The sequence below is a fragment of the Triturus cristatus genome, chromosome 8, assembly GCF_964204655.1.
Source record: "Triturus cristatus chromosome 8, aTriCri1.1, whole genome shotgun sequence".
Taxonomy (NCBI): domain Eukaryota; kingdom Metazoa; phylum Chordata; class Amphibia; order Caudata; family Salamandridae; genus Triturus; species Triturus cristatus.
Genome location: NC_140591.1, coordinates 157,895,629 through 157,909,403, shown reverse-complemented (window position 1 = coordinate 157,909,403; position 13,775 = coordinate 157,895,629). Strand labels below are relative to the sequence as shown.

Sequence of the window (13,775 nt, the reverse complement as noted above, 5' to 3'; positions counted from 1 at the left end):
GCATGCATATTGAATGATGAGCAGTGTGTGGTAGCCTCCATATAATGAGGTACATGATCAAACTGCAATCCCCATCTGTGTATTATGTGGTAGTGCCAGCGTTTAGGCAGACTTGCCTTTGTTGAATCATGAGAAATGTACATTTCTCATAGGACTTGTGTGAAATTGGGTTGTTGGTTGGGTTGCGGGTCGAACCTACTCAAGCAACAGCCACAATCCTTGTCAGGGTGAGCCACAAAACGTTACTCAATTAATCTGTGCTTAAACCGCTGGTAGCTTTGCATAAAGCAGTAAGGCTTAACTTAGAAACAATGTGTAAAATATTTATGTAGCGCCTAAACAGTAATAAAGGGAAAACACACATAAGAAAAATCCCACTTAATTTAGAAAATAGAGCAAGTTTTAATGATTTATTTGACACCAAAATGATAAAAGTCCAATCAGTAGAACTGGAGATATGCAATCTTAAATATTTAGGTAAAATTAGTGCTTAAAAGCACAATGCGCCAACTGGGGTTGTCTGCTCGCACTGGTCACAAATTCAGGTTAACCTCAATGGAGCACGGGCTGGAAAAACGGACCAGGTTAGGCCTGCTGAGAATTGTACCTTATGTCCTTTATGTGGGGAGTTGCGCTGCACAGTGGCGGTTGTAGGTGAGATGTGGAGTCCTGCGTTGAGATGTGCCACACAGCATCGGTTCTAATGAACAAAATTGGGTCCCGCATTGAGTTACGAGGTGAGGTCTGTGGCCAGTTGCATCGTACTGCGTTGTTTCCGATTAGGAGCTGCGAGGGCTGCAGTGTGAGGTCCTGCATCAGGTTGCATTGCACTGTGCTAGTTCTAAGGCAAACCCCAGCTTGGCTGGCAGATCACCTTTATCCTGACTTTCAAGGGTCTAGGACTGAAGAGGCACCACTTGGGGGGGATTAGGACTCGCAGTTGGCAGAGTCCAGGTTCAGAGTTCAAGATGGATGTTTTTCTGTCCCTGAGGCTCCGATCAGGGTGCCAGCCAAATAGACCTTTGAGTCACTCTGGTGGTCCTGGGTTCAAGGTGCAGGTCCAGTCCTTCTTTCTCGGGCACCGGGTAGCAGAGCTGTCCCTTTTGTGGCCAAGGCAGTAGAACAGCTGGGCAGTTCTTCTTGCAGCAGGGCAGCAGAGCAGTGCATTTCTGAGTCTTCCACAAGTCCACAACTGATCTGAAGAGTGGGTCTGAGGGTCCCCTTTTTATACCTGGTGCCTATTTTGAAGTGTGAGAAGCTTCTGAAGATTAACCTACAGAGTTGTCTAGAATTTTCTACCTCCCTGCCCTGGTCCAAAGCTGTCTGGCAGCACAATAGGCTAGTGTAAAGTCCTTTGTGTGTGAGCTGAGCCTGTGCCTTTGAAGTGCAAGTGTAGTAGGTGACAGCTCCACCAACCCCTATCATGTCAGAGATGTCTCATCCTGCCAGCTGCCTACTGCCAGTGTCCTGGGGCACATGGTTGTGAATGGATCTGCTGCTCGGGTTTGAGTATTCATTCCAGACAGTGACACATAGGGGACTTAGGTGTGGAGAGGATGACACAGGAGGAGCTGTGCCCTGTCTCACATTTCAAAGGGATTGGCCTCCTACCCACAAAAAGCAATCTGACACTAGGCATGCCCTGTATTTTTTACCTTTGACATATTGAAGCTTTGACAAGGGAAAGAACTTTCTAGAGTCCGATCTGGGGGTAGTATATGAAATCCCTCCACACCAAGGCTGGTGCCAGGTATAAATATTGGACTTCCAGGGCCACTCATCAGAATAGTCATGGACTACTACTGAAAAAGAACTGACCTGCTGCCAGAGGACTGTCCTACTGCTTGAGGGCTGCCTTGCTGTCTGAGAAGGAAGACTTAGCCACTTCCCTTCATCCTAGACTAACCTGAGTGAAAACAAGATTCAGTTGGCTGACCTCCTGAGTGAGCTACGGGACATAAGCTCCAGTGGACTCCCTGTAACTGCCCAGCTGACCTACCGCACTGGACCTGCCTAAATCCTGCTTGCCTCTGATAGAGGGAGTCCCCAATGCCCAGAGGGTGCCTCCCCCAGGTCCTGGACCCTTAGCTGGCATCAAAGTGCACTCCTCCTGTATTGAAAAGGTGAAATCCTGAAGTCTGGGCTCTTAGCCACAACAAACGGGCCCATCCATGCCGAGATTCTGCTGCATGCAACTACTGCCAACGAAAAGCTTTGGTGAGACCCACTCTTCGTGTCGACAGTGACCACCACCGCAGAGAGGCAATGCAAGAGCTGCACTTCCCACTACAGAAACAACAGCCTGTGATGACCACCAATGGGAAGCACCAGGGACTGTCCGCAGCAAAGGCTATCTGCAACACTCTCTGCTTCTCTCAACCCCCTCCACTGCGAATGGAACTCTTCGCGCCAGACTTAGAAGTTAACTTTCTCAGTGAGACTAACCTGGTCCCTGTATCCGAACCGCTGTTCATCACGGTTCACCTGAACTTGTGACTTCCCCTGTCTAGTGCAACCAGATTACTGCGAGTGTTGCTTTGTGCGGTTAGGGGGGAATACTTTTACACAAAACTTTTAAATTTCATATCCCAGGTTCTACTGATAGGATTTTTGTTCTGGTATCATTTTGTTTGCTAAATTTTACTCTATTCTTCTAAAGCGGATTGGGATTTTTCTTGTGCTGTATTTTCAAATTAATACTGTTAGCATACTGCATAAATACTTTACACATTGACTTTAAGTCAAGCATGATTGCTTTTATGCAAAGCTTCTAGAGGGTTAAGCACAGGTTAATTAAGTGACTTTTGTGGTTCACCCTGACAAGAATTGTTGTTGTTGCCTAAGTGGGGCTTCCACTCCCCTCAAACAACAACCCAATTTCTTACAGTACATAAATGAACTATCATACATATTACTCTATTACTCTATGTAATATGTTGTAATGTCTCTTGACGACTCTGTTAACTTCTAAACTGGATATTTGTTCTTGGCAACATGACTTGCTCCAGATTTGAATGTTTCTGTTTTACATACTCCCACCATTTTGCACATACATAAACGCATTGAAATAAGCTAAGGAAAAAAAATACATATTTTCGTACCTTTTCAGATGTGCAGTTACAGGCACCAGCACCATTGTTAAGACGAATGGAGAAGATAAGCAAGCTGAATTTACCACCAAAATCTTTGCCAACATTGATGCCCCTGTGGTTTACTTACACTGCAAACTACACATTTGCAAGGAAGTATATAACGGGAGCTGCAAACCGGTAGGACTTATGATTATCTTTGTATAAGGAATACATGGACGCTACACTTTAAATGTTTTACTAAATAAGGGATAACTCGCGTCTAAATGTACATAATAAGGAGATTGCAAATCAGGGGGCAGATTTATGTTTCCTGGCGCATCCCTGCAAATCAGCAGGGATGCGCCAGGAAAGATGCGTCACGCAAGTTTATCATGGTGCAAGGATAAACAGATGCGTGACGCATCTGATGACATAAGGGCGGCGCATTGCTGGAGTCGTGTCGCAAGTACGACGCAACTCCAGCAATGCTCAGGGGCTGCCCATACCGAACATGCTGCGTCATGCCTTACGCCTGCTTAAAGCAGGCGCAGGGTTTTGACGCAGCAGCGTCGGAAAAGTGACTCAGTGAAATCTTGTAGATTTCACTGCGCCACTTTTCCGAGGCTTTTTCCGACGGAACGCCAACCGTGCATACATTAAACCTGACGCAGGTTTCATGTAGCGCAGGGCTTTACAACGTGACGCATCTCCCTAGATGCGTCACGTTGTAAATAAGGCGCAACATGGCGCATGGTTTACGCCGCCGCTGCGTCACAGAAGTGACCGAACGGCGGCGTCAATGTCTCGCAAGGGGCTTGTAAATCTGCCCCCAGGAGTTCTGTGGTCAGGTAGATGGTGGAGACCTCATGCTGGGTGCCTAAATCACACAATGCTGAATGCATATTTGGGCTTGTTTAGGCCATACAATTAGTGGGTCTCTATCAGTTAGTAACAGAACTCCAAATTATGAATCTGACTGCAGCAAACTAGTAGGTGATCTGCTCTCCAGCCATGTTCAGGCGGGTAATAAAACACGTCATTAAATACTGCCTTCCACCTTCTTTCCTCAGGGTAGCCTGTCTTTGGGGTGCTCTTGTGGTGTTCTAGGTAATTTGGAGATACCTTAGGACCACTGCTGCTTGTGCAGCTGCCCCTTGGTCAAAGCTTTAAGTGGGATAAAAAGCAAGGGTGGAGGGGTTCTAAATGAGAATGGCCTAAGAAACCTAAAAACCCTCTTCCAGAGGTGTGACCTATGTAATTAGGGGTGGGGCTTAATAAAGGTGAATTAAAATCCTAGGCGTGACTAGTTCTTTACGTCCTCTTTCCCAGTAAAGCCAGAAACTGTTGTGCAAGTCCAGACACACTCAAGTGTATGCAGGAGCCGGCCTAACTTGCAAAGCGCAGAGCAAATGTATGGTGTGTGGAGTCTCACCGCTGAGACACCGACCGACTACAGCGAGGACAATAAATACAAGCTCGAGCCAGAGGGAAATTTGCCACACACTGCAGACCTAGTCCCGACAATCTTGACTGATGACGAACTAAACTCTGGATTAAAGCTCCCAAAGTGATTCATACAGTAATCGAAGTGCACAGAGCGCCATGACATGAGAATTAGCACCAGTTAGATGCAAGACAAGTAAGGTGGTGGGGTCTAGCAATGAATAGGGGGTTTGCTGATTGCTTAATTGCTGAATTCCTGTTGATACTGCATGAAACAGGGATGTTAGGATGGGGTAAGGTCTTCTGGACAAACACAGTCTGCCATAACAAGCTGCCTCAAGTCTGTCATAGCAAGCTGTAGAGTTTTTGAAGCTCACTGCAGTACAGGCGATGATGGTGCATGTGCACTGTGGCCTTCCTTAGATATGGAATGAGAAACAGTGCAGGGCTCAGTGGTCTCCAAGGCACACCAGGTGAACCTTTCTTTTGAAGAGAGTAACTACTGTCAACTCATTGGCCAGCAAAGTAATTATAGTTGCAGGAATGCCTTTTTACCTATTGCCTGTTAGGAAGAGTGGCCTATTGGCTACCCCTATGCTTTAAAGTGCCTGTCAGTCCTCTACAAATGGGTCCTTTGTTCATCCATGTGAACCATGAATGCCACATGCCTGAGCTTATCTGTGTGAGGAGAAAAAGTGTGTGGTGTGTATTGCATGCGAAGCAAAACCAAAGGAAATGATGGACGGAGTGTTGAACATTGCAAGCACTCACCCCCAGTCAACTGATCTGGGGTTAATCCATCACCGTTCTTTAGCCCACTCTGCCACCCCAGTTCAGACATGGCCATATGCAAATCAGTCTGACCCGGTGCCTCATGGGAACAGTCCAGCCCGAACTGCCAAGCCATGTCTCCCTGGACCGGAAACAAGCTTCCTAGGACTGGTTTCTGGCATTTCAGCCATCTTCAGCCAGGCTTGCTTGAATCCAGTGGCAAAGTGAGCAAGGGACTCACGTCTGAGCATAGCCTGCCAACTTATGGCGAACAAAGCAAAACCAAAGGAAATGATGGACGGAGTGTTGAACATTGCAAGCACTCACCCCCAGTCAACTGACCCGGGTTTAATCCATCACCGTTCTTTAGCCCACTCTGCCACCCCAGTTCAGACATGGCCATATGCAAATCAGTCTGACCCTGTGCCTCATGGGAACAGTCCAGCCCGAACTGCCAAGCCATGTCTTCCCTGGACCGGAAACAAGCTTCCTAGGACCGGTTTCTGGCATTTCAGCCATCTTCAGCAAGGCTTGCTTGAATCCAGTGGCAAAGTGAGCAAGGGACTCACGTCTGAGCATACCCTGCCAACTTATGGCGAACAAAGCAAAACCAAAGGAAATGATGGACGGAGTGTTGAACATTGCAAGCACTCACCCCCAGTCAACTGATCTGGGTTTAATCCATCACCGTTCTTTAGCCCACTCTGCCACCCCAGTTCAGACATGGCCATATGCAAATCAGTCTGACCCTGTGCCTCATGGGAACACTCCAGCCCGAACTGCCAAGCCATGTCTTCCCTGGACCGGAAACAAGCTTCCTAGGACATACTCCCACCATTTTGCACATACATAAACACATTGAAATAAGCTAAGGAAAAAAATACATATGTACACATAATAGTGGCCTATTGGCTACCCCTATGCTTTAAAGTGCCTGTCAGTCAAATGGGTCCTTTGTTCATCCATGTGAACCATGAATTCCACATGCCTGAGCTTATCTGTGTGAGGAGAAAAAGTGTGTGGTGTGTAGTGCATGCGACCATGGTCACACTGGCTTCCATTGTGTATGAATATTTATACAAACAAGGGTTCTCCTGGAGTTCATTTAAGATAATGAAACACTTTTTCTGTGAAACTGGATGTGTACAGTGACTGCATTCAACTGTACAGATATGCAAATAAAAAAACTGTATTGCATACTTTTAAAAATAGAAATTATGAGAATGTTGACACAAAACGTGTCAGTGCAATTTTGAGAAAAAAAAGCGTGTAGTGCCCACAAGTGAGACAAGCATTTGTAATGCAATCAGTCTCGCCTTTAGAACCTTATATGTATTTAGCTATACAGCACATTAGCCTGGGTGCTGAAACATCTACTGTTCTTTAACATGGAGGGAAAGTAAGCACCAAACTATGTGACACGCCCGGTATGGGAACATATGGAGAGAAATGTTGCCTTTCAGCGGAAAATGGTGTAGTCCAAAGCTCTGTTTTTAATATAAAATCAGGGCCTTCGGTGGTCATATCCCTGAAAATACAAGATTTGAAAAAAATATTATTGTCTACGGGTGCTCGTGGAAGACAATTTCTATAGACTGGAATCTAGAGAATGCTAAAATGATTCTGGTATTTTACTGACCTCTGATGGTCGTTTTCTATCAAGAAGGTTAAATAGAGGCACTTGGCAGAAAAATTTAAAAAGGAAAGTCTCTCAGCAGAAAGCAATTCTGGTATTTTACTGACCTCTGCTGGTCATTTTCTATCAAGACAGTTAAAAAAAGGCAGTTGAACAGAAAAAAATGTCCCTAAGCGGAACCATACAAGTCCTAGGGCTGATCTCCAGCACCCACATAGTACATACACATATAAGTATATAATAAGTATAAACTAAAGTATATACAAGAGGTCTCGAATGCTTGACCTAATAAGAAGCCATAGAAAAAGGGAAGTGTGCACGTGGTGAAGGAACTGTGAGCCTGAGTCACAAAGGTAAACTTAAACATGTGTGTAAGTTAACGATTTTGCAGTAGTTACAAAACTCTATTTTAATGGTATATATACAACGAGTGTGGAGACGTCTCATTCGCTGCAGTGAACTCCACTCTTAAAAATATACCTGTCTAATCTTTCTATGTGCGGGATTCTCCACCCCAACTGCAAAGTTTCGTAAACTTACTATTAAAACGCAGTTTTTGAAATACTGCAAAACCGTAAACTTACACTAATGTGTAAGTATAGGTTTGTGAATCAGGCCTCATATGTTTGAATATAGCACTAAATTACAGTCTATTTAAGGTTGCATGAGTAGATGGGCCTATGGCCTGATTGAATCTTTTCAATCTTTCAAGTTTGTCTGATGTTGGTTGTCCCCGGCGCTTCAACCTCTTTTGAAGTATTGAGGTCTCATCAGGACAGGAAGGTACCAGGGACACTTCACAATATACTAGCAGTCTCTCGCTTACATCCGTGATCCACAGAGGTGATCTATTTCACAAACCCAATGTGACACCACAGTGAATCAATATTAAATTTGCTTACTCCCAAATCAATGCGGGTGACCCATGAGTCGTAAGTTGTAATAAGGAATACTGGTGTCACATCCGGACGCGAGGGCCATACATCTCATCAGGAATATTCCAGTAGTGCTAAAGTCAGCCTGCAATGTCGCGGGTGGAAGGCCTGAAATTGGTCAAAGCCAGGGGCTGAGTGGCCTTTAAAGAGGACTCCTTCAGAACATAAAACGTTCCTGGTATTATAGAACTAATATGTGAGCTGCGGATTGAGAGCAGTGTTACCGTCACTGTCTCATTGGAGATTTGCTGTATTGCTGGATTACATATATATACAGTTATTGTACGCCTCAATTTTCTGTGACACATGTTTATTATCTTTAAATGAACACCAGGTTGACCATTGTTATCTTAAACCTTCAAAGACGCAGGTTTCCACTGGCATACAGCTCTCTTGTTTGTTATTCCGTCTTGTACAGACAGAATCCATTTTGTACCTAAGATGAAGGGTCAATGGTTGAGGCCATGCAGCCAATGTAAATTGGAGGACTCTTTCAGACATTCCTGGAATGTTTGTAGTGGCCAGTATAGCAAGTGTTTTGGAATGAGACAGTGGGCCTCTTTGAAACAAAGGATTTCCCCTCTGCCATTTCCTGTCCCTTTATTCTCCAGAGGGGCTACTATCCACAGGGTTACAGGTAGCTGAGAGGTACAACTTGCACATCTTTGTGTCCTTGTTTTGTGTTTCTCCTGAATGGAGTCTCGCAGCTCCATCCCACTTCTTACTCACAGTCAGGACAAAGACCAAGGTTTGACCAGTCTTCATGGAATTGCAGAACTGCTCGGATCTGGTCCCAGAACTAAACAGTTGGAATACACAAAATCTGTTTCAACTTGACTATAAAGATGGGGCAGAAACTTCCAGTAAGGGTGCCAAGATTTCATTCAGCAACCATGGTCATCACACTAATGAGACCAAGAAATTGTTTGAGCTCCAGAGGTGGGGCATCCACTGCTATCTCTCCTTGACAACGGGGGAACTGTACTTTGAGCTGTCAGGGGGATCTGCAGGCACTCTACTGAGAAGGAGAGTTCACCAACTGCTTAGGAGGGAGGCGGCTGGTATTCGTGAGTAAGATTGATCCTGTTTCAGGAAAGTGAGGCTGTGATGAAGCTCGGAGAGAAGTCAGAGAGGTCCACTCTGTGCCTCGGTGATATTTGTGCCAATTCCACAAATTGTGTTTCTGTGAATCAAACAGTGGGATTCCATGTAGTCTTCCTTTGTGTGCACCTAAGCGCCTCAATTGTTTCATTAAGTGTCGGCATCAAGCCCATTAAGATTATTTTTATTTGTGAGCAATGACATTTCTACATTAGGCATTTCTTGATGTGCATTGTGCCAACATTAGCCACATGTTGTAGGTAAAATGCTGTCATGAGGTCATTTTCTAGAAGGATCACACCTTACTGGATGTCTGTGAGCAAGCTTCAGCTACGGTCAGGAAACTACAGCTCTGAGCTTTGTTGTGCCGAGCTCAGTGGTGTCAATTTAAATCCTAACAACCTCTGTTTGAATTATCTTGGTAACAGGGGGGGTAGGTGTATAGCTGAATAAAAAGGAGAAGGTGCCAAAAGCTTGCTCATTCAAATGTGAATTGCAACATTTGCTATGTATTTTATCTCACCTATCCTGTTGATGTTACATGTTCTTGTTTGAAAGCATGTCATCTAAAGGGAAGCATAATGTGCTACTTGCAGTTCTTTTATTGACCTTTATAACCATGAAGGTGTAAATATGACAGCTGATTAAATGCCATATATTTTATTATACTTTTTCTGCAGGATTGCCCTGTAGGCCGCAGTGCGAAGAACAGTGAGCCCTATCAACCCAAGTATGCCAGAATCGGACCCTTCAGGAGAGCTCCCGGCTGTAAGTGCTTTGTAATATAGGTTAACGTGTGTGCATTCTCCCCAAACAGTTAGCAAGAAGCAAGAAGAGCGAAATAACATCAGTGCCTATGTCTCCCTGAAAAGCACAGCAGGATGTAAGACTGGACGAAAAACAGTAGGTCTCAGTGCAACGGAGAGTACTATTAGAATTCAGGGCATTACCACTTTGTCCCTCCCTCTTCCTTGTCCTAGTCCTAATCTGTGAGGATTCAGCAGGTAGAAAGGAAGGTATTCATTCAAAACACGCAGCACCAAAGTGAAGATGCACCCTTGAATCATAGTCCAAAGCAGTGAATGCATCCAAGAAGCGTACAGCAAAAGAGCCATGCACAGTGGACCCAAAGCAGAACCAGAGCCACAATTTGGGAACTGGGAATGATCAACAAAGGCCAAAGAGAAACCCTGGAAACAGCCTTACAAAAATCAACACGAGAAACAATTCAAGCTGCACAGTGGCGTAGCTACACCTACTGCCACCCGGGGCGGATCCCAAGGATCCTACGGGTGGTGGCCGACTTGTTCGGGGAGAGGGTTTGGCGTCTGACAGATGACTTGTTATCAGGGGGAGGGAGGATGGTGGTTGTCGACAGGCCCAACTTGCTCACCTCAGCCTACCCCATTGCCGCCTGTGGTGGACCCTCCCCCTCTCCCTCCCCCCCAGCCACTCCACTGAAGCTGCAACTGAAAATGTGGACCAGTACCGAGGACACTGTCCAAGCACAGGTGCCAAACATCTACAATGAAAGTAACACAGCAAATGTCCTACAGACAAAATACAGAATGGCCTGATAACATCAAACCGGCCAAGAAAAGTTCATGCGGCACTCCTGCATTAAAGGTTGAACATCTAGTACAATTTAGTTGAACAGAAAAAAATGAGGTAAGCCAGACAAGCAGGCAATGGTAAAGTAGTGGCAGTGGTAAAGGACACTCCAGAGCTACCTAGAGAATAGGGCATGGAGGTCAGTAGAGAAATAAAATAGCAATGAAACCGCACACCCAAAATAGTTCAAGGGCAACCACAAGCCTCTCTGAGTACAACTCACAGAATTAGCAAAAAGCTACAGAAGAGCTAAAAGAAACACAGGAGCATATCGAACACATAACTCACCTAGAACAGTGGCCATAAGACCAATAGCAAGTGACCAATAGTCAGGGAATAGTTCAGGCAATCAGCCAACCAGATGGAACCCAGAAGTGAAGCATCAGTAAAATTCAAGTACACGATTTCCCAGTAGCCACCAGCACACTGACCAAAAAGAATGACTAGGAAACAAGTGGAAAACAAGCCAGATCATTAAACCAGGCCCAGGGCAAGCAACCTAAAGGAAGAAGTAGGAGGCCACAAATGCACATGTCCACAGAGAAGAAGCCAAAAGAGACACTCATGGGGAAAGGGTATAGATCCCAGGCAAAATGATATCCAAGAGGTATGAACCACTGGGCACTGATATTCAGCAAAGGGGCCACTACCACCAATAGCCATCAATATGTAAGACAGAGCAACATCTTCAACTTTGCAAGCAGAAATAGAGGGAAGACTGTGCTCATAGACATACTGAACATGAATGCCTAAGCAACAGAAGGGCACATCTAACCAGACGAAGACAGGCAAGGCCATCAACATACAGCAAGGAAGGAGACTAAACCAGAGGACGGGGGTGAAAACTGAACCTTAAATCTTAAACGGGAAGAGCCTCATCCAGTAGCCGGGTTAACTAACCCCAGATCGGAATCTAAGTCTGTGGAAAAGAAACAGAAAGAGCCTGTCAAAAGGCACTAAGCAAGCAGCAGAGATGAGGTTAGAAAAGTAACAGACAAGTCAAGTGACAAAAAAGAACAGAAGGAACAGAAATTCTTCCCCATGTTGACAGGAAAAAGTAGAGTGTGACACAGGAAAATGCATGGACCCAGCAGTGACATAGGAAAAGATACAAACCAGAATTCTCTGACGCCATGTGGTAGAAACTGGCATAGGACACGTTGTATGAATGCAGGGAAAAGGCAGAAGAGAAGACAACAAAATCACCAGCCAAAAGAATGAAGACACAAGAGAGAGAGGACCATGAGCAGACATGTACAACTGTAGACACCACTAGCCCATCTATGGAAAGAGAAGCACCAGGAATGTGAGCCTCAGTCAACAGATCAACTGGCCAAACAAGCATGGAAGGTAGAGAGGATCTAATTTGAGGGTAGCAAAGGTAAAAACCAGCAGACCCCATACAGGCATAAGCAGCAGCTGGTCAAACAGCCTCTACGGAACCCAGCAGCAGTAGAAAGACAGATAATCTCAGAGAAATAGCATAGAGAAAGGGCCAGAAGAACTAGGTCAATCAGGTCCCCTTCCCAGGAGGAGAGATCAAATAGAAGGTGAAGATGTGCAGCAACAAAAGACAAGGAAATAGCTCCCATCAGCAATGCAGAAGATTTCAACTACACTCAGAAAGGACTGTGTCAAAGCATGATACCCACAAGGAAAGTCATTTGCATGTGTTACTGCAGTGCTGGAATTGTAATGCACAGAAGAAAGTTACCTGAGGCATTGTAAACAGAATGGGGAGAAAGGAAGGCCTTGATGTTTAGTAGGATATAAGACCACACCTCCACCACATGTTATGTTATGTGTATTTGTAAAGCACACTATCACCTGCAAAGTATCCTGGCGCTGAGAAGCTGTATGTGCTTATCCCTGCCAGTAGTAGGTTGGTTAATTGGAAAGCCAGATCTTTAGCTTCTTGTGGAATTCAACAAGAGTGGAGGAAGAGGCATCCCAGTGCAGATAATAACACCAAAGCAATGACATACAATGAAATAGATTTAGATGGATAACAGGCTAACTTTGGCTTTAGAGGAACTGAACTCATGACTAGCTAACAAAGTACAGCAGAAAAAGTGAAAGGCAAAATTACACTGGTCCTTCTTGCCAAATGCTGAGACAGAAGCAACCGAACACATGAATAACATGTACACAGTCTCTCAACCATGAGAATCATAGCCGAACTTTAACAAAGAAAATACAAGCAGCCACTGGCACAGGAGGAATAGCCACAGGCAAAGGTTTGAATAAACTTAATACCCCAGGCCTATAACCAACCACCACCAACAAAGCCGAAGCCAGCAATTCCAAGCACCGTCTGGGTGAATGTCAAAACAAGCAAGGCTCCTATAAAGCTAGATAAACACCATTTGGAACAGAAAGGCCCATGACATTGGGGAGAGGCAGTGGTTGAAACAGAGGTCCTCTGGATCATTGGTGGTGAGAGAATGAAGAGGGGTGGACGTTATGTTATGTTACTATAGCTTGTAAAGTGCCCGTACACCAGACAGCCTCTTGGCACTAGGTAACTTTCCAAAATGACTCAGGATACTTGTTAATAAGCTTGCTGCTTAAAGAGCCAAGGGGCATATTTACAAGGGCTTTATCTCTGCTTTTTTTGGCTTACAAAGCCAAAAAAGAGGAGATAAAACCAGCGCCCTATTTACAAGAGGGTGCTAACATGCATAATCGCACCCTCCCAAAAAATTGCACCCTCCCAAAAAATCTTTTTTGATTTCTCTATCTGTCATATACTAAGTGTATCGTCTGTATTTACCACTACATATCACTCCTTCTTCACAAGTCTTTCAATTGTATCACTGAAGCCTAGTTTATTCGTTATTCCTTTTTTTTAAAAATGCCGATTGCAATTCCGCTTGGGTGTGTTTCATTTTCCTTCCCTTTTTCCTAATTTATGGATATGTGTTACATGTAATGTATATATACTGTGAACACTCTAAAGCAATTGAAAATTCCCACACAGAACCATTGTATCTATACAATTCCTTGTTTTCCAAACACCTAGTATGGCATACTGCCACCCACTTACCACCAGAACAGAAGAATGAGTGACTCTAAGTTGCAGAAAAAATTGAATGAGGGAGACAGGAAAGAGTGTTACTAGCCTTGTACACAACTTGGAGGAATATTAAGGCCAAAAGTAAAGCAGCCCCTGGACTACGGTGCACTGAACCGAGCATGGGGCTGCAC

The 13,775-nt window shown here is 44.8% G+C and overlaps 1 protein-coding gene across 1 annotated transcript in view; it reads left to right on the top strand.

The window, feature by feature from the left end:
- UMODL1 (uromodulin like 1) overlaps positions 1-13,775 on the top strand; it is a 633,174-nt gene that overhangs the window by 616,964 nt on the left and 2,435 nt on the right. The window contains exons 17-18 of the mRNA XM_085621215.1: positions 3,110-3,269; positions 9,638-9,725. Coding sequence (XP_085477341.1) covers positions 3,110-3,269; positions 9,638-9,725 — 248 coding nt within the window. The remainder of the gene's footprint in view (positions 1-3,109; positions 3,270-9,637; positions 9,726-13,775) is intronic.